General features: G+C 37.8%; 1 protein-coding gene across 2 annotated transcripts in view; it reads right to left on the bottom strand.

Annotated features, from left to right (window-relative positions):
* Nucleotides 1-1,796: 1,796 nt before the first annotated feature.
* LOC149081769 (uncharacterized) overlaps nucleotides 1,797-22,591 on the bottom strand; it is a 380,853-nt gene continuing 360,058 nt past the window's right edge. For both annotated transcript variants that reach the window (XM_089237205.1, XM_089237207.1), the window contains one exon: nucleotides 1,797-3,663. In XM_089237205.1, the coding sequence (XP_089093331.1) occupies nucleotides 3,312-3,663 (352 nt within the window). In that variant the 3' untranslated portion in view covers nucleotides 1,797-3,311. The remainder of the gene's footprint in view (nucleotides 3,664-22,591) is intronic.

Genomic DNA, 22,591 nt, shown 5'->3' with positions numbered 1-22,591 from the left:
CAAGTTTTATAAACGAACTTTTATAGTGTAATCCCGGCCTAAGACAGAATTGTGATGTGAATATTTCTAAGCACAGGCATTTTGAAAGTTTCTACCCCTTCCCTTTTTTACTACTTGCAAATTCTTTGATTTCTCCTGAATTTTTTTTTCTTTTTTTTTGGAACATCGAAAGTTTTGGATGTTTTTGGAATTTTTCTTCCATATTTTTCCGAAAAGACGGATTGTTTTTTTCAAAATCTTTTGAAAATATTTGAAGACATTTTCTCCCATCGACTACTTGTGAGGATCGGAATGAAGACATCTTTATTCCCATATTCTATGTAGCTCTAGATTAAACCACCAAAGAATGCCTCTAGGCTGCCTATGGCCACTGAATCAGGGGTGAAGGAGAAAAATAATTAAAAAAATTGCGAAAAAACAGTTTATATGCACGAATTTCGAACTAAAGTTGAAAGTTAAAAAGCGCTCGTTTGAAAGGGTATGCGGACCCGCGTCCGCATCCGCTCCGTGTGAAACGTTCCTTAAGCATTGCAGCATGCTTTCATTCGTTGAGGTAAACTCTCACGGAAGTCGAGAATAAATTTCATATCGGTCCGATTTAAATCAGCGGCTCCCGAATACTTTTAGTCGTGGATCTCTGCATGTCTTGATGTCTGCCATGGACTTCCCCCCCCCCCCACTTATAGCAGCAGAAACTAGTCATCTATCAGCGAGTGTTCTTGAACACGGAGGGCATTCTATATAGTGCTGGTAAATATGAGTGTGTTTTAGCAATGCCCTCTATTGCCTTTCTAGTACAGTATATGAACTAATTTATGATGTTGGGCTGTCCATGTCGGGAGAGATTGAAGCTTTTAAGGAACAAAACATATTTCTCATCGACGTATGAAGCGATATCGGCTTACAAAAAATTGCGCGATAATGACATGAAGTATCTGAAGAATATTTGCGTGTATGCTTTTGGGATAGTTGACATAAAAGATGCTTAACAAATTTTTCCAGCACATGGAAATATCCTCATAGATATTCTACGACAGTGGCTTGACGCGAGGGTTCCACAAATCGGCATTGCCAAAATCGTTCTCTCTCCACAGAGAGCAACAGGCCTACGACCGACGGTACAATTATTCAATCATTACACTTTACTCATGATTTGAAAAATTGATGACAGCACTATAACACGCATTATAGAGAAACAAACCACACACACACACACTAAGTTAACAACACATTCACAGTTCCTAAATGTGTCTGGTCCTGGTCTTCGACACCACACGTGCTAAAATCCTCTTCATTGAGACAGCGGCAGGCCATGATCTGGTTAGGAGGAGGAATATAAAATGAACGATTCGGGAAATACAAAAATTTTTCGGGAGTCCGGGAGATGAAGTATAAATTCGGGCGTCTCCCGCAAAAATCCAGGGGACTTGGCACAGCTACAATCGTATATCAGTGAGGTTGATTTTTCTTTCCTAGAATTTCACGAAGCACACAGATAACAGAGCACCCACATTGACATTAAGGTCACTAAATGCCCCTGATGGAATTCAAACGTATCGTGCTACTTGGATTCTTCATACACATGTTGAAGCACGTGTTCACAGCCACGTAGCTTGCTGCAGAGATATATATATATCTCCATACACGGATATACAATGAACTTTTTCTTACAGCACTATTATTGCGACTTAGAAGTTCGCCCGTGTCAGACAGAATCTTTTCTCCAACCGTGCAAAACAAAAATGACTTATGGGGTGACCAAATAATCGCAAAATAAATCAAGGAAATGAACGAAATTTTCGAAAGAAAATTACTTTATTTATTCAAAAACAAAGAATACAAACCAATTATGAAAACAATAAAAACACATGCTTCATAGTATCAATGGGAAAAAAAGAATGAATGAGTATGAACCAAATACACTGATTGGGAGGGAAAAAAAATACTCATTACTTACCAATGAGGGCCAATTTTTTCCCGCTAATAAATGCATACAATAATAGAAAAATTTCACATCATGAATTACTTCACTGCAAAAAAAAATTCAAATATATAATAATACTTATTGGATAGAGATTTTCTATTCAATTACAAACATAATTGAGAAAAAAAAGGTATTAATCTATGACTAGAAAACGTTTAAATCTGAATATATATATAAAAAAATGCCTTTTCTTCCCCATTATTTCAATAACGATGAATGAAAACATTGTCCCGAAACGAACATATGAAATCAGTTAATTACATCGTCACTAATTAATTAATAAGGCGCTTTAGTCTCGATGATTTCCATCACATCGCTTTAAATAAATGATGACAAATGTGAAGCATTACAATCTGTGCATTCACATTCCTCAGTTAATGTGCGCTTAGTAAGATTTTACTCGACTCACGAGCAGCATGTATATAATCTTAACAAAGAAGCCATCATGTAAAAACTATACACAAAACAAATCTAAATCCCGAACCCTTTTTCCTGAACACTACAACCAACATGAAGGATAAGTAAGAACAAGTCGTACCGAACAATCCGCTTCAGTAGGTCATCAATCGTTTGTCCCTCAGACAAATTTAGTCCAGAAGCATGTTGTGGATATTTAAGTTGAAAAAAAATGTTCACATATAAATAGCTGTAATAATGTACAGTGTATATAAACATTTTCGACCGATTTCAGTGCGTTGAGTTAAAAAACTGAAGCTATTCCTCCAATGCTATCAGTAGACTTAGTCAACTGTCCAAGAATCAATCTGGACGGAAAAAATTGGTCACAATTTACCTGCAAAAATTTTCACCTGAGAATGTTTTTAATGCCAATTATGATTCAATTAACCCATCGATCGTTACTGACGATCCTAAAAAAATTGCGATATTGGCGACTTTTCATGCCGCCAAATTAAGCTGGTATTGATCACGTTAAAATATCCATATCGAAACAATATCAGTAATAAAATTGGTTGAATTTATTTAGAAAAGTTATTTTCTTGGATTGGCGATTTCTGGTCTCGGCTTCGTGAGATGAAATCGCCAAGAAAATTAAACTAAGAAAACAGCGATCAACTAAAAATAAAAAGGTATCTACTGAAAATATGTAACAAATACTTCTCATCAGAATATGAATAACAAATATCAACATTCTACCAATCTATAAGCAGCCTAATGCTCAAAGTCCACACCGGTATCAAATCTGCCCTATAAACAAATATTTACATTTCGGTAACAAAAGGTCTATTATAAAAAGGAAAAATACAAGAGTACATTGTATATTTAAAAAAAAAGGCCGCAGTTAATTCAATTTACTGTAACGGCCAGCTTACACTGGAGGCGGACCACTCGTATGTCGGAGTTGCGGCATCAGGGAGAAACTGAAACTGTTGAAGAAATCGCAACAGTGCGGTTCCAGGGCGTAAGCGAGGCAGCAAAGCAGCGCGAACGCGATCTGGAAGGGCAACGAGGCCTTAAAAGCTCGCCAGAGCCTGGATGGAGGCGGCTTCTTATTGGATTCCTTCTTGGACGGAGTCGGTTCCGGTTCAGGTCCACCATCTGTGCTGACGCTGCCGTCGCTAGTTTCCACCCTGGGTTTGCTGGAAGAGTAATCGACGGCGTCGCGAAACGTTTCATCTTCCGCGATGTCACCATCTTCGCTGGACCTCGGATGAGAAGAACTGGAAAAATGACAACGAGCCATTAAAGTCTGTTTTACAATGAAAATAAATGGCATGAACATATTGCCATAATTTATTTCAAATACATGACGACTATGCTTAATGCAAATATACTAGTGTGGGTTGTAATATACTGTATGTACAGGGTGCATAGCAAACACGGTGTATAGTATTTTACTGGCGAACAGTTGATCCTAGAGGTGTATACTTCCAATTAGAAAAATTTTCCAAATAACGTGCGGTACTCAGATGTCATTCATGCCTCAAGGGATTGTGTGTGTGAATAGTTGTTAAAATAAAAATGTTAACTTTTTATGCACTCCTCGTGTGCCCCAAAACCCAATTAGGAAATTGTTGCCCTGTCTCTCCTGATTCCAACAAAAGAAATTCCATGTTTCTAAGTGCAATATTCACCGAGATATTATATAGAATTCGAAAAGCGGAAGAGAGTTGGGAAAAACAGCTATAGAAATGCGGAGAAAAGCCGTTTCACCCACATTCAACGTTTTTTTTCTTCTTTTGCTATAGAGAGTACTTCTCAATCTTTTCAGCCTGTAGCCCTCTTCGGACTATACTATATTCTCGTGGCTGCCCCGTTTTATCCAGGGGCCTCTAGCCTCATCCAAGAGCGAGATCCTTTCGACGTCCTACTTCGTGCAATAATTTTTTTTTTTAATCATTTTAATAAGAAATCCTCTCGTTAAGACAGCGGTTCTCAACTGGTGCTCTGCGGAGCCCTTGGGGTTTCGTGTGCACTCTCCACGGGCTCGAGGAAAATGAAAGAAACCGTAAATTTGAAAAAAAAAAAAAAAAAATTTTAAATACAAATAAATCGGTAACTGTCGTGAATAAATAAATAGGCCTACGGAGCTCTGTCATAGAAATTTTGTACAAAAAGGGCTGCGCGAGTCAAAAAAGATCGAAAACCGCTGCGTTGAATTGTGTAACACCTTAGTGTTGAGAGAGAGACAAAGTTTCAAGACATTCGAAAAAGTTGATGTTTGAAAAAGCGTTCTGACAAAAAAAACTCGGTTTTGATTTAAAAAAAAAAAGACAATTTAAAATGGGAAATATTAGCATATACTGTATAAAGCCAGCCACAGCAGTTAATATTAAAAATACTTCTAGTGCAGGTCTGGAACAAATCTCGGTCCGGTGCAAAAACTCGAACACAGACGCAAAAAAAATTATATTATGGAATTTTTAAATTCTAAAATGTGCTTTTAGAAAATTTGCGTGCATTAAACCTCCCCCCCCCCCCAACTTAAAACTAATTTTATAACGAACGGAAATTTCATAAATTAGATCGATTTCTGGAACTTACGGGCCAGGCACGGAACCAGATGGTAGATGATCATCCCTTTTTTCCCAACAGCCGAATTATATGGCATAAATAGGTCTGTGTAAAGTGCGGCACGATCATCCAGTGATCTTACATAATATATCGAATCTTCCGACACATCACCCTGCGGCTAGAATTCAGCGAGCTTCTTTCTTGTGAGGGCTTAATGCATGGTTTTCTCAACATCATGGGTCCTCGGGGAAAGCAATGTTCTGGGGCCCCCATACTTAACCGGAAGTACCAGCCTACATACTTACATTTTCATTGTACTAGATCTCATCATGTAGGCCTCTAGATACAGATGGCCCGGGTTCTATGGGCAGCTCTGCTAGATTCAGAAAGTAGTCATCAAGCCCCCACTATATTTCAGTCAAATCTTTATTTATTCACAACTCTGTGGCCCCTTCACTTGTCGTGGCTTCCCTTCCATCTGATTTGCACCCATGTGACCCCCCAGAGCATTCCAGAACCGCAAGAGGGCTATATGACCACCAGTTTGAGAACTATTGTACTACTACGTAATTAACCGTACATGAACCACGTAAACATTCTGGGAATTCCAAAGAAATATGCAAGGCTATGCTTGCTTCGTGTTATAATGGAGCTGCCGTCTTCCATATTTTGAAGTCAAAAATACGAATGTCTGAATTTTCTCAATGTAACATCACGTCCGTTTTCCGTGGAACGAAGGGGGTCTTTATAACGAGCGTCGACTGTATCGCGTTAAAGGACTGCCTGCTCTTTGCATTTTTTCAAATGGAAGACCGGCTCACATTCATACCGTGAAGTTGAAAAAGGATGTGGCCATACTATATTCTGAACCTACTTATATCAACACCTTCACAATGAAAAAGCCACAACTGGCAATATGGCTCATAGTTTAAGGGATATTCACGTATTTTCACAACTTTGGATTTATAACTTCAATGAAGATTGTACTGTTTTCCCCGCATTTTCAACGAAGCTTTACGTGAATTTTTATTCTTTACTAAAATCCAAACTGAACTATACATAAATAAGCTAAATGAAAATTTGTTCACTAATATCGAAGTTCAGGCACATCTTAATTAGTCTCAAAGGCAGGCCACTTAGGGCTTATGATCCAAAAACCAAACATTGACATTATTTTCATAACATATAAATTATTATTATGACTATAAATATTTATCTCACATATTCGTCTTGTTGAACGTTCTTATTCGTGAAATAAATTTAATCCAATGAATTCTCAGCTACGCCACTGGCGATTTTTCAGTGATTTTAGCCACAATTTGCAACTTTTATTGGTAATAGACGATATCTTACATTTTTCCGTATTGAGGATCCCAATTTACCGAATTTTCTTCGATTACAAATAGTCAGCCAAGTCATCCATGCAACTCCGCGATGAATCCACAGTGGCGATGATAATCCCCACGCGCCTATAAACCACTCAGCAGCAGTATACACGATATCCATGATGTATGTCGACCTCACCTTATAAAATAGGCACCTGTGATCATCAGCAGCACAATTTGAAGAAAAGAAAACACAATCGCTTTCTGCACTTCCTCTCCATTCCACCCAATTTCGTTTCTCTTGCTTTATTTTATCATCATTATTCTGAATTTTCTTCTATATCTACTCTTATATAATATAGTATATAAAAATAATAAAGGGAAAGAGGACATGTGTGGTTGCTCAGGAAGAGGTGCGTCTTCCACACCCGCGAGATGATGTTCTGGCCATAGGTTTTATAAGGGCCCATCTATATATTTCTGGAAAACAGCTTCTTGGTATCTGTGAGCAATAAGTTTGTGACCCCAAGAACAGTCCGTCTAAATTGAAATTTGGCCTTTGAGATGGTGCCGTCAATTTCTTTCGATGCTCGAGATATTTTACGGAATAATTTTTTTTTTTTTGGATACATGTCAATTTTAAAACAAAATATGACTTTTAATTGATGAATAAAAATTAAACAAGGAAGTTATTCAATAAAATTAACTCGAGCATCGAAATAAATTTCTTTGTCGTTTCATTTTGCAGTTTTTTGCGATACCTCTGACAAAGTATCATTAAAAAAAAAACAAGTTTTAAATAATTTCTATTTTAGAAAGGAAAATAAAACGGATATTTTGTTGGCATTCAATAACATTGTTGTCAAGGATATTGTTCGAAAGGGGTTGTAACCAACAATGACATCGTTTGAAAGGCGCTGCTTACCAACAAGGATACCGTTTGAAAGACGCTGCTACGAACGAGGGCGTTGTTTGAAAGGGACTTCTTGTCAATAGAGGATAATGTTTGAAAGGGACTTCTTGCTAACGAGAGTATTGTTTGAAAGGCGCTGCTTGTCAGTAAAGTATGTTGTTTAAAAATCGCTGCTGCCAACGATATTGTTTGGAAGGAGCTGCTTACCAACAACGATATTGTTTGGAAGGAGCTGCTTACCAACAACGATATTGTTTGGAAGGAGCTGCTTACCAACAACGATATTGTTTGGAAGGAGCTGCTTACCAACAACGATATTGTTTGGAAGGAGCTGCTTACCAACAACGATATTGTTTGGAAGGAGCTGCTTACCAACAACGATATTGTTTGGAAAGAGCTGCTTACCAACAACGATATTGTTTGGAAGGAGCTGCTTACCAACAACGATATTGTTTGGAAGGAGCTGCTTACCAACAACGATATTGTTTGGAAGCCGCTGTTTGCTATCAAAGGATATTATTCATATTCATAGAGCTTTCTTCTTCATTTTCAAGTTTCTTCCTCATGTCCAATGCGGGAGATCAGTCAACTGATCAACAGGGACAAGAACAAATTGAAGTCCACGCGTAATAAGCATTGCGAATATTTACGACGGCCCCTCGAAACAAATCCAAACTCTTTCAGTAAACCTTAGTGATGAGGATGTGGCAAAGCATTACTACACTACTACTTCCAGACGAACACACCACACACAGGCAGAGCAAGCAACCCGGCACGCCTTAACCATAGATCTCCACCCCAAAGGAAAAAGACAAGCCACATACCGCATGGTAAAAAAATAACTAAATGGCAGTTGGTGAGGGAGTGAGTAAGTACAGTATTTCATTTTCAAGAGAGTATTAATTTATTTTCCCCCCTTCTCTTTCTCATCCCGGTTGTTGCCATATTCGATACATAAACATTAAGAAACTAGTATATAAGAAGGATAAAAGCCATACATTGTTCTTTTTCTTCTTTCTTTCTTAATAGAATAGGCCACAAAGAGAAGTTGGCTCCCAAGTTTGATGGGTATAAGGGAGGGAATCGGGCTCACAATAAATTCGGAATTAGGTATAAACGAACATACACATTCATACCTCCCAACCCAAAAGCGTTCTATAAGCCAACATGTCTTGCCCATCACGAAGTCATTGACATTTCGGAACATTGTAAGCGATACACGGCGAAACGGGTAAGGCGATTTCAGTATCGCTGTGTGTGAATGGCTTCACCACACCCCGCTTTTGCTGTATCCATAATATGAACGATATTATATACATATTTCCCTCTTTAATGCTCCTGACACAATTTACAATTGTAACAGGTGCAATACCACCATCCATCATCCAAAGTGGGGAATCTGGCAGGGAAGAAACATATGGGGTGGTAATATTTCACGGGCGTGGCTTGTCTGGCCGGGGAATTCTATTGTAAAGCGTATCGGTTTCGTGTGTCCTCAGCCGATTCGCCCCCAACCTCCCGATCACCGAGTGTCCCTTGGATAGAAGATTGGGATGGCCATTTCATTAATAACTCATGTGAACAATTGTCGATGTTTCTATAAGAGGAGGAAAATTTCGGATTAAGAAATAACAATGAAGATGTAATTATTTCGAGAACATATTAATTTATCTCAAGTGTTATGCGTGCAATAAAACTAGCAACTAAGAGTGATGAAAAACGTCTTGTGAGCAACAAAACCATAGTAACTCGGAAAGACGAAGACCACAAGCAAGTTTATTTAGTAATCTTTTTTTAAAAACATCCCTATTTTGATTTAGTTCATTTGTAAATTCTGCTGTTTCATCAGGATCAGTCAGTTTAATGCGCTAGTCTTTACATCAAAGGGTTCGGGTTTAATTGCCGTTCGTCATCAACGGTTTTTATTACCATGTGTGTGACAATTATCGAAAATATATTGCTTACATTTCTTAAAACCTTAAAATCCTGTGTTCATTCAGTTCTAAAAGCTATCGAACAAATTTATCGAGCGTTTTAGACGAATGCCTTCCTTACGTTCAACATCTTACTCGATGTCTGGAGGCAGCGTTTTTTTCTATCAGCACTTGAACCCTTGGTCAATCATCCAAGGAACTAAGGACCCTCAATGATATGCTATATTCGTCATATTTCCTTCCTAATTCCTGTTTTATTCTTGAATAGATCCCTCAGCGATCCTTCCCTCTGCTCTAACAATCTCTCGTAGACCCGCTTGAAAACTAATAGTCAAAGGCTCAAAGAGAACTCGAGCTAAAGATCAAATGAAGTAGGAAATTAAGGTTCTCAATATCAAATTTTACGGCTTTCATTGCCACTACGAGGAAAATTTATGGTAACAGAGAAATTCGTCTCGAAAGAAAGGTTTAAACATTTTTAACTAAATTGTTCTCAGCAATTATTAGTAATATTGCAATACAGAAGAAAATAGATATTTTTGAAAAAACGGCCTTATACTGATAAATATTTTTTCAATTCAATTCATATGGTCTTACCACGGTGATAGGTATGCTAATTAAAGGTAGGTAGTTACTTGACCATTTTTCAAACAACTGTACAGATACACCAATGTCCAAATTTATAATTCAAATCTAGACATGTCTGAGAAAGATGCCCTTAACACGAGACTATCAGAATGGTCAGTAGAATTATCTTGAACTCAGAGTTTGTATTCACGGCTCTGTGAATCCGCTAATCTTTTCATAAATCCGATATGCTCAAATCACCCACCCAATCTACAGCTTCTTGAAGTACAATGCTGACTTATGCGCTATCTTTAGGTAAAATTGCGACACCGGTATTTTGTTTAGCTGTTCCCTATCCTTTCCTATAGAGATTTCCGAAACATAACTCTGTTATTAGCTCTAAGATGGATGACGAGTTCGCTGTTTTTTGTAGGCACCTTAGTCGGACCGTATCACCATTCATCGGCAACGCAACTGGTTTTACGTACCGAGTACAATATCAGTTATGGTGGTATTTGGAGGGTGGTATTTAAAGGGTGAGACTACACAGTATGTGAGCTCGTTTTGATCAGCTGATCCCAGTCGAATTATAACCTCTATGTACGGTGTCCTGTAAGGCCTAATAAGCCTTTATATTATTAACCGTTCGTCGAAGAAGTATGATTTCAATTTGAAAAATGCTCAAAATTTGTTCAGAAATCACTCTGTACCAATTTTAGAGATTGAAAATAGTGTAACAAAATAAAAAATCTACAATTTTTATATGGACACCGTCTTAAAAAACCCAATTAGAAAGTTGTTGTCATCCCGTCTTTTCCGAGGCTGAAAAAAAAATCCACGTTTTTAAGTGCAATATTTCGCTGAGAAAAGTTGGGAAAGAACAGCGTAAAGTGGCGGACAACCCTCTTCATTTATGCTGTCCCTTTTTGTAGGTATCGAGGACTTACAGAACACCCTATATAAGTGCAGTACACTCTTTTGTTTCACTGCCCACCAACTCACGGTATGTCACCATACAGAAAGTTCACTACCGATCGAGTTGAATCAGAAATATGCCTCTCTGGAGAAAGGTATGTAAGCCCTTGTCTTGAGCATGTGTTATATGATTGCCTCTATGTCGAACAAGTGACGCTACCATGTCACCGTATTGTATCACCGCTATTGGACGTTTAGTTCAGTTCGCACCACGCCATTGTTATGACAGCATGTGTTTTTTTATGTACCCGTCATTATCGTATATTTTCATATGTCGTGTAATTAAATTATTTCTAATCAACTGGATTATTAAGAGTAAACCTAGAATAACATCGAAGAGACCTTTCCGCGAGGTCATACCGAAAAGGTTCAATCTATTGCTGGTGACCTCAGGTTTGATAGGGAAAGAACTTTTCTTTGCCAATCCTTGAGGTCGAACCTTTAAACATGATGGCCCCCTTCTTGGTGGTAGACGAGCATATTGCCACTTGGACTCCTCTAAGTGCTCAGCCAACCTCTCAACACAACCTTCAAGTACAAATACTTCGCCTAACGAACATCTCGGCTTACGAAATTTTTTTTCGTGATTTTTCTGCTTCGGCTAACGAACATTTTCGTTGATATGGATCCACGTGCTAATATAAATCAGCCGCGTATTGAGCTGAATTTTCACACCAATCATCATCGGAATTATTGTCACTGGATTCCAATTAACTCGTGTTCACCTCGGAAACTTTTTTCCAGATGTACCTTCACTTCTCTTTCTGAAAGTTTTTGAATCATTTCATGTAAAATGGAAGATTCAGCTAATAGAAGATGCATCGGAAAAAAGCAGCTCGTGTTTTCAGAGCACAAGTTCTTTCAATATCAGATTCTTAGCATCAAACTGAAGACACAGTCTGGATATTCGCGGAGCTTATCTTTTCTATCTGCATGCATCAGACACAGAAATGGGCTGACCAAATTGCAAATGAATGGACACCTACGAACTCGACTGGATTGTGTCAACAACAGCTTGCCATCTGTAGATTAAAGTTGCATTGTTCTGCAACGAGCCCTCGGCTGATTGGAAATGTTCTGCTGTAAAACTTCCCATAATTAGTGTTTTCAACCGTTTTCAAAGAATTCTTCCAGATTGTTCTGCGACGTATATCACAGATTTCGGCATATTCTACTTTGAGACACATAACGTCAATTAGAAAAAAACATCAATAATCACTGATCAGACTGAGTGATAAGAAACACTTGGTTTATCCAATCGATCAAGAAAATTATCCTACACATCTTGAACTTCAAATTGCATACACGTGGAAAAAGAATGAACGAGAGAGGCAACAGAATCAACACGTCTTTCTCAAAAAAGACGCACGCGCCGGTTCAAACTCATCTACCAAAGCAACACGTGCCGGCTTCGAACCCTAGAAAATTACGAGCACGCGAATAACAGGGAGGCAATTCTTTTTTTGAAAAGCCCTTATTAAAATTCGCAGTCGGTAGCGCGTTTATATATTCCTTTCCTTTTAGCACCCGAATCTCTATTACAATCATTCACGTCTCTTCAATCACCGTCTGTACATTTTTTTTATACAGCAAAATAGCAAGAGGAAAGCTCTTCACAGTATGGCAGCCGGGCAGCAATTAAGGAGCAGAGAATCTAATAGCCACCTTTGGTAAAAAGAAATGGTCGTAATTCTTAAATACTGTCGGAATCGGTAGCGGAAACTACCACTGCTAACCGTTACGGACGCGAGTAAAGTCCCACTACCACAGAAAGAGAGGCGAGTCAAGTCCTACGTACGTCCTAAGCATTCTAAAGAGATATTCACGGGCCTCTTTTTTTTCTTTCTCCATTTCCTATCATGTATTTTAAAAGCTAGGCCCACGTGCATCTATTCAACGTTTTGCCAACGTTGAACGAGTCTATTATTACACAGACTCTGACCCTCCCTCCGTCCTTTACCTTTAGGTAACTCCTCAATCTCACACACACACACAGATTACCTGATTGGAATTCGAAATGATTTTCCGTACGATTCGACAGCCCGATGATGATGATGATATCCGCTTGAAATTTCCCCTGGGAATCATCCTTAGATTTTAATTGTCCCTTTTTTGCTTGTGGTCATTTGATTAATAATGTTTATGACTTTTCTTCGTACCGAATGGTAAGATAAATACAGCGCATAAGTATATACTGGAGTCCTTTAAAGTCTCAGTTTTTGGCATGAAAAGAATTTGCCGATTATTATGCGGCAAACCTTTGATTTATGAAGTCTGACAATATTTGTCACACTAAAAATCCTTAATGTACGATAGGACCATCGGGCTTCAATTGAAAGCTTCAGGAGCAAGAACAGCCCAGGCGTTATCGTGTGAAGTAATTTGACCCGAAACACGTCCTTAATTAAAATCCAGTTCTTGAACACTGAACCCTATAGTAGTGTGGTAGGCTGAAATTTGTTTTCTGTGGTTCCTAACTTCGAGGAGCAAATGCGAGATACACCCCTCTCCCCCGTTGAAAAGTCTCGCCACTGAGCGCAACAGGCCTACAACGGTACAAATATTAAGTCATTAGATTTCATTCATAGTTCGAAACTTTAATGGCAGATGTCATCACTCTATAACGAGTATAACCCAGAAACAAGCTTCACGACACACGCACACACAGAGCAGAACGGACCTAGCACGACCAGACGGCCCGAGTGGCGTGGTGGTAAAATTCTCGTCTACCACCGTGAAGGTTTTTGTAATGGTATTCTTTGTTCCCATCTAAAACTGTCACTCGGGGTGTGTGTGTGTGTGTGTGTGTGTGTGTATATATATATATATTTGTCCCTCCTCCATCTCCCCTCTAGTTCCAGCCCTGCCATCCCGATTTATCACTTAAGGCAGCGGTTCTTAACCTTTTTTGACTCGGGGGAGCCCCGCGTAGGCTAATTTTTTTAATAATTTATCAAAGTTACCGATTTATTTTTATTATTTAAAAGTATTTATAATTATAATTTTTCTGAATTTACTGTTTTTCCTCCTTCTCGAGCGATCACGGAACCCCTGGAGAGTTCACATGAACACTGGTTCAGAACTGCTGACTTAGGGGGGGGGGGGGGAGGGGTCTTTTTTTTTAACATGGTCAAAAACTATGTAGAAATATTAAAAATATTTTTTATCCATTGGTTTATTTCAAATTCTTACCACATATATTTTACCTTATGCCAGAACAAAATTTTACACAACTCTATACAACAATACTTACTTTCTACAAATTCTCAACAAAAACAAAAACAAACTCATTAAAAACAGATTGTGAGCATGATATAACAACATGACATCAATGAAATTGATCCAACATAAAGGAAACGGTTCAGTTCATAAAATAACGGGAAAGATTTGAGATCCATTCATAAATGCATAATTGAGTTATAAAATTATTTAAACTTTAATTTTAAATAAGATTGAGTCGATAAAATCTCAATCTTTTTGACATTTTATGAACTGAAGTGTTTTTTATTTTTTTATTTCGAGTAATATTTTATTCGATTTCATTGAATTTACACAATTCCATCATGTCCGCAAGAAATTGATGATTTTTTTTTTTAAATTTGTAAAAAATTGCGTTTTGGAGATACGTAAAATTTTGTACTGATAGCATATACAATCTAATATAAATGGTAAATATTTTAAATGAATCAATAGATAAATAATATTTCTACATAAAAAAAATTCTTTTCATGTTAACAGGTAGGAGACCCATTAAGCGATTTACTATCGATTGCATGCGTAGTTTCGGAAAAGCCTTTAAGCATACGACAAACCTACCAATATGCAAGAATCCGTTAGACGCAATCACACAAAAACCATGCATATGACATGGGTTTCGAATTGGGGTTCCGTGACAGCTTTTCTGAGGCAGTGAGAATTCCGCAAGAATCAAATGCCACGGAAGCTTTAAAAATCCCGGAATCCGGAGATCTTTTCAAGATGATAACTTTCTTGTTACTGGTACTCGCAAAGCTGTTCTTTATGAATTTTAATGAGATAGTGTGTGTGTCGTTTAAAAAAAATACTGTAGGTGCTCAAGCACCCAATGCATCTCGGCTCCGACACCACGGTCTTACATCACACCTTGGCATTCTTAAATAATTTGATCATTTTTGTCGCACCACGGTCATTTTCTGCACAAGGGGGCTAATTAGACCGGGACCTACAATTTACTGCCGATTCCGAACTGCAGGCTTGTTTTTTATATTCATCGAGAGGTTGGTGCGTTAACCCTTCGATGGGGGAACTCCCTGCGGTAGCAATGTTTTCTGTGGTCATGTCGCCGTTTTTGATGTACCTCTGTGTCAGGAAAGGTTTCTGACAAGGACGAGCCGGGTATCGAACTCGCGACACCTCTAAACATCCTTTGGTACTGCGCCCATTCTTAAATAATGGCATACATAACATACGACTCCTTGAATGCAACGATTTGACTGAGGTATCGATCAAGACCTCGCGGAAACGAAATCGAACACAACCATCGAGCAATATTTGAAGCTTCAGTGAGCACTGCGGTGCTCCCCAGCAACAAGTTGAAGATACGTGGCGTAGCGGGAAAAATCAAATAAAAGCTTTTACGAGCCTAGCCAGAAATAAAGAGGCGTTTCTTCCACCGAAATTATTTCCGACTCAATTTCAAAAGCCGATTATCCGCAAACGACAAATCAACATACACAGCAACGAGGTTCTCAAAGAAATTATCAATTAATAATCCCAGAGAATGACGTTTTTCCTCATCCTATTCCAATAAGCCTTTAACGGATCCTCACAAACATCTTAGTCCAACTCGCACGCAATTAACACGCAACTCTTGTCATATGTGTTCTCTGCGTATATCCATAGTTTGGATAATAGTTTACTGTTTGACCACGGGAAGTGAGTAAAGAGAAGTCCATAACAGAAAGAAAAAAGAAGGGGGCATGAAGATCACATGTTCAGCTAACCTATAATTTAATAGACGCCATTATTATAGTTACTCTGTGACGGAATAATACAAACCAGTCGAGCAATTCGAAGTAAGGTCACGTCCGCGGTACTTGCGACTGGTCCGTTGTTTAAGGGTCCAGGTGAAAAAAAAAATATTAGATATATATATATATATATATAGGAAAGTCTGTATATATTCGATCTTAAAAGTGTGAGAACAGATCTTAACTAGGAGTGTTTTTCGGGGATAATTTTGCTGATGTGTACAACGACAGGACCATGAAAATAATACACGAGGGCCTATAACACCATATAATCACCGGTGCTTTGTGTCAATGGTTATATGGTGACGGGTCTACAAAGTGGTTAGTTTGCGAAACGAAAGGTTTACAACCGGCGAAGGAAAAAAGAAACATAGTATCCTCCCTACGGCAATATATATATTTTTTTATCGATTTATAATCAGGCTCTGTTTCAGAAACAATCGAGCATCAGATTTCATAGCGATAAGACGGGTGTCGCGACTCGTTAATGATTGTATATGTAAATGCGTATACATCCACTTTAATTTATTCTGTCCGTTTCCGGAGAGTTGGTGACTAAGCTTAACCACCAGTGTCCCACACTGGTCAGCGATAATGGTTAAAAAATCACTTGTGTGAAATGGTCCAAAGAAACGTGTAATCCTTGTATGAAAACTTCATTCATCAACAGTAAAATCTAAAGGAATCGAAGGAGGTTGATCGTCACGTTTTGGGGCGGGGAGGACAGATTTTTTTACTCACACCTAAGAAATCTTTGAAAAAAAAATTGTTTTTTTTTACAAATCAGTTTTTAATACTGGGCAAATTCGTAATAAGTCGGGTAAATCCCCCATAAGTTCGCAAATAGTTTAAAACTTCATAAGAATTGAAGAAATAGGTATATTTGAATGCGGTTTACGAAAATAGTTATACTCACGGCCCAGAAAATGTTTAGTTTAATTTTTTAGATGGGGAAGCTGCACGAAAACAAATTACTGGAAATATGCAAAATCACAATCCCACAAAATGCAGAGTGTGCAATCAACAGCTCGTTTCTTAATTTTCCTGTTACTTGGGCTTACAGGAGGTTTTTCATTCAAATATTTACATTGGTGGATAAAGTACTATTAGTGAAGTTGTTTTATCTTAGCCACGAATCGCCAGCTGAATCTTCACGAACGTTCCGGACGCAGAAGTGATTGGAAAAAAAAAAGCTCAGATAAAATCACTCCTGCCGGACTTTCGTACAGCGGCCTCTATCAACAAAAATTTGAATTAACATTTTTTTCTGTACACCCCCCCCCCCCCCGTGAGGATAACTTTGTCGCTAGCAGCATTCAAATATAGTAGGCCTATACAAATTCCTTCAATTTTTATACTTTTTTTAAACTATTAATAAATTTATAGTAGACCTACACACTGTATATTTATTTGTAATTCAACCTCTCAAAAAGAAGCGGCAGATAATGTGCACAGGTGTATAATTCATATAATCAGCGGATTATAAGCAGGAGCTATATATGATGCTATATAAGCATCATCTCAAGCTATTATCAATCACTCTTTCCCCCCCCCCCCCAGAACGCACAGTAGGAACCCCGAACAAAAAAATTACATGCATTAAAAAGCTGCATAAATTTTTCCAAGTTTTTCATTTGAATTCAAAAAGACACATGGGTGGCAGCAATTCCCCCCATACGTTTTTATGGGGGGGGGGGGTGAACCATAGAGTGTTAATATAGTTAGAGCCAAAAATGCTTTTAGATTTTTCGAATACCGAAGGTAATATGTAGAATTTTTTCGCGCACAGAAACCGAATTTGATAACGCAAAAAAATGCAATTACTATTCTTTCATCCAACTAATTTGCATCATTTTGAAAGAACATCCCCCGACAGCAAATAAACGCAATTTCTGAATATAAGCATACACAATCTCCTTAACTATTCTAAATAAACGCAGGAGTAAAAAAAAAACGCTATCCACTCCCATATTACAGGTAGCAGCATTCCACTCTGAAACATGATAACCACGGATTTGATGGATTGATGCCGAATACAGACAGGCTCATTTCTCATACTACATATTTAATGATACATGCACACACACATACCCAGGCACCGCTTGGTCAATTACGGCCTATCTGTAAGACCAGATAAGATATCCAGAGTTGCTCCGTAACCCCCTAAATCTTGCCTCGGTATTTTCAACCTCAGATGCTTTAAAAAAAATGCCGGCAGCTGTGCGTGCCTAAGCTTTGTACAGCTATTTATTCACTCATACACATATATATATTACTATTATGTAGAATGGAGAATAAAAATGGTGCTAAATTGAAATCGTGACTTTTCTTGAATTGGCTGCAGGTTCTTCTCTAAAGTCATTTTTTTTACTCTTACTTTACTCTCTCTCTCTCTAGTTTCAACCAATCTTTCCAACTCGAAGATTTAGAGCATTGGCTGTACATATTTCTATCATCCCTCAGTTTTGTTTCATCTTTTATTTTTCACTTTCCCACAGGCTTTGTAAGTAAGTGTCTTTGTGGTTTCTTCTTTTATCTTTGGGAGAATTACTTCTTTTTTTTTTTTAACCCTTTACAAGATAATGAATTGGCTTTTGAATGACTGGGGAATAACCTGAAGGGGAGTCGATTTAAAAATAACAGGTAAAAGAAGAGATAGAAACCCTAATGCTTGTCTCGTGCTAATGAACCGACTTTCTCAAAAGAAAAAAAAAAAACACGCAAGGAACGATAACGTTTATAGAAATTTTCTAGTTTTTTTTGTTACCCCCAGTGCTTATCATCATGATCCCGGTCGACATCCTTAACCCCAATGCGTGCTGCTGCTACTAACAAGAGAGACCCGATGGAATGACAAAAGCCAAGGAGATGATAGTACTGCATACCCAAGGAAGAAGCAGCAAAAACATAAATGCTTCGTGCGATCGGATCAAGGTCTTTGAAAATTGTATCATGACTTTCTTCCGATTCTCTCTTTCAAGTTCATCATAGAAATGAAAACAATAGCAAAATATTATACATCTGTACGGTCAACTCGAGTTTGTATAGATGGCTATTCTACACTAACCATCTGTTCCTTGCATCGGATTTCATTTGAAATAATTGACAATTTTTTTTGATTGGCTGCGCGGTCATAAAGGTACGTAAGAATGTTCGTTCGACTTGAAATAACTTCTGAACGGAGAGAGCTACAGCTACACAACCAGTACAAAAAATGACTACGTCCGATCAGGTACAATGAGAAAAAAGTGCGTAAAATGGTGACTACGGTCGAGTAAGATATAAAAATTCTCGTACGCTTTGGATGAAATCGCACAGATGCATCGATAATTAAAACTTCTGATCTACAATTCTTTTTTTATTAGGGGCTGCATAAAGTTTGGGTCGAAAGGAGTTTTCCTTATGCACTTTGTATTCTGCTATGGGTCAAGATTTCAATTTTTGTTGCATCATCTCGATTGTATCGAATTTTCAGATCCGAAATTATGATAGAAAAATTCAGAGACAATTTCTTTCATAACCTAATATAAATTAAATCATCAGAAAAACTTGATTTTCGTAAAGTAAAAAAAAAAACTTTTGAACTTTAAAACTTGGTTTTTTACGAGAAACAAATTGTACCTTAAACTTCGTCATATTAGTGGGGATTAGTAAACGGTACCCAGTTTTTGCCAACCTATCAGCAGACTCTTAGTATTAATTTACTAACATCTGCAAATCGGGTTGAATTCATTCGTTATCGAGCAATTTTCGTTTCTTTCTTCAAACTGCTCATTCAATTAAACTAGGAGTTTTCAAAATTCTTGCCATCATGGTTTGCCCGGGCTTCCAAAATCTGCACGAGTCTGTCTTGCCGCTATCTAAAATTTTACAAGCACACTTCCCCTCCCCCCGTTCAATTTTTTTCACGAATGTGGTGCTTCAATTTTGAAAATTTGATGAAAATTGCTCCAATTTTGAAAATTTGAAGCACCCTTCAAAATGTTTTAACCCTTTAAGCGGCACAACAAAAATCACTACATAAGCTCCTCTTCAAAATACTCTAACTTTTTTTAGATCCAGCTTTCTTCCGATTTACAGCAGGTGAAAAGTAAAGGGTATGTGGGGTAAAAGGGTTCATTGAGAAATCACCTTTACAAAATGTCTGGGTTTATCAATGCTAAAATAAGAGGCTTTTAAGGAAGATAGACATATCGTCAACGCCGCCTAAAGGGTTAATATTTTTTAAGAAAAAGAAAATTCATAGTATTCGTCGGGGAGACCGAAAATCTATTTGAAGAAACAAATTCTAATAGGCTAATGCATTCATCGTCGGAGAGAGAGAGAGAGAGAGTGGTATACTAGTTCAGTGACCTAATCTAAATCCGACAAGACTTTAATGATAGCGACAGACAGTCTTTACGCCTTGGAAACAGGAAAACCACGGAAAAATCGGGATAATGAAAGACGCGTGATACTCGAATAAGTTAAATTACTGCAACTATGGCACCCTAGACCCCGTAAGATAGCAGTCAATGGGATACACTCATGACCGACGGATCGGCTTCAAAGTAGAAAACTCCTCGAACTGAAGAACCTATGGATTTAAATGCAGGTGCAGAAAAAAACCATTGGCTTTCTTAAAATTTTTTCTCTCCACTTGATGCATGTCATGATATAGGCTACCCCAGAGACAAAAAAAAAATCGACTTAAATGTATGAGTTGACGTGAAAAAAAATCTAACAAAGCAGTTGTGCTTAATATATCTTCCACGCTATACACATGAACGAAACACGATTGATAGTTCTAAAAAAAAAAAGCTCCTTGTATTAAATACACTAATTTAGTCGGTTCTACCTAGCCGCCATTTATCAAAAAAGCATTAAAAATTGTATAATTTTTCTTTTTAAAACGCGGATATGTCCAGGGATTTTTTTATAGCCACACGAACATAAATCACTTTAGTCCAAAAGGAAGATTAAAAAAAAAAGGAAGAACATGTCTGTATATTACACGTTGAGAGGAGTAACTGAATATCCATAACTAGACTTCTTTTAGCGTCGTTATGAAGGGTGTGCCCATGGGCAGAGTACAATGGCAAAGAGAAGAGAAAGAGAAAAAAAAGGACGTTGGCTCGTCTACCTACACGTGCATAAACGATACAAAACAAGAATAATTTCTCATGGATCACGGAACGAACGCCATAAAGCGAACATTACAACACACATAAACACAAGTTTTTATTATATATATAAGCTAATGAACCATTAACAAACTACTCATTAATTTTTTTTTAATTTATTGTTTTTGTATCTTTAAATTGAATATTGTTTTTTTTTAATTTCAGAAACAAACAAAAAAAAACTCCTAGAATCGTCAACAATAAGCAAATTTAACTTGATAAGAAGATGGTCTTAGCTTGTCAAAAGAAGCCATCCCCCCCCCCCCCCATATTCTGCAGCTGGGTTTCTAGGGCTAGGATATCTCACGAGCCCTAGGTCATATTTTTCATGGTCGCCACTGTAATGAATTTATAGTGCGAAAAACAAGAAAACGATAAAAACCGTCCAGGGTCCCTAGACTGGAGCCTTGTCAACCCCACCCTTGTGGAAGTCATGGTTGGTTAGAGATGGTTTAATGCAGGGACGCCCATTCTTGGGGTTTTCAGGACTACATTGGGGGAAAAAAATATGACCGCGTTGGGTGAGGAAAAACTGTTTTGGGCCACATTCAAAATACAAACGATAGTTGATGCACTTTGAAGGCAAACTTACCCTATTATGTTTAACTATTTCAAAATTAAAACTGCCTATTAGTCAAAATTTACACCTGGACCAATTTAACAACCTATATAAAAGTGAATTATTGCGAAGAGCCTGAATATTTTGTAATGAAGGCTAATCGGAAAATTATCTAGTTAACAATTTTAGTCTAATATTTTTTTACGCTCGTTGTGATGAGCCTATTTAGCTTTAAGCTAATCAGACAATTTGTGATCGGTTGCTCAAAGAACCTTGTTTCATCCTAGCTTATCGCAATAAGTCCACTTTCCTAATTAGCCTTTCGATATATCCGCCTGACAGTCGAGTAATTAGCGTGACAGTTTTCGGCTGAGGAAGTCTGGGTTTGAATACCAATTCGGGCACGAATGTCATGGATATCATACGGATTTATTAGGAATATGTGATCAAATTATTGAATAAATAATTAAATAATAAAATATGTCATCAAACAGAATGGTTTAATCCATTCTCTTTGCAATAAGCCAGATGTTTTCCAATTAACTAATGACATATTTAGTGGTAAAAATTTTTTTATTTCAGGACATTTGCGTGGTTTTCAGAAATAATCTCGATTCATATTGACGTTATAGGAAGGCAAGCCAACCTTAACTACTGTAACGCTACCTTAAACTACTGTAGACCAGCTGCGTCCCAAAGCTCTATTCAAAGACGAAAAAGGCCGAGATAGTCAGATAGCGATGCACTGAAATCATTCTAAGCTCTCAGAGCCAGCCCCAGAAACATTTCATTTTTGAGTCATCCAATCACACTCCCAAAAAATGTATGCAACATCAGCGAACTCCCAGCGTACACAAAATCCAAAATATCACTGGCATGGGCGAGGAGGGGAAATAAACCTTATAAATGCCTTGATTTAAACACAAAACGCAATTCTATGAGATACCACGCATCTGGACAAAACATGTCAAAACGGGCAGAAACCCAGAGGTCAAAGATAGCAACAGGTGCCGCATATACATGCTACATAACATGCGCAGATTTCAGTACACAAAACATAATTGCCTAACCATTTATCGCCTCCAATCACGCACGCTCATCTCACACTTCCGAAGTCATCATCAGTATCCCATAGACTGAAATATTAGCCATCAAAAGCGAAAAACCGAAACTATCTTAAGAAATTAGAG

The sequence above is a fragment of the Pholcus phalangioides genome, unplaced genomic scaffold (genome assembly GCF_987345545.1).
Source record: "Pholcus phalangioides strain wild (caught in Gottingen) unplaced genomic scaffold, Ppha-v1.0 ptg000009l_1, whole genome shotgun sequence".
Lineage (NCBI taxonomy): Eukaryota > Metazoa > Arthropoda > Arachnida > Araneae > Pholcidae > Pholcus > Pholcus phalangioides.
The sequence above is the reverse complement of the archived record's forward strand: the minus strand, read 5'-3'. Positions and strand labels throughout refer to the sequence as shown.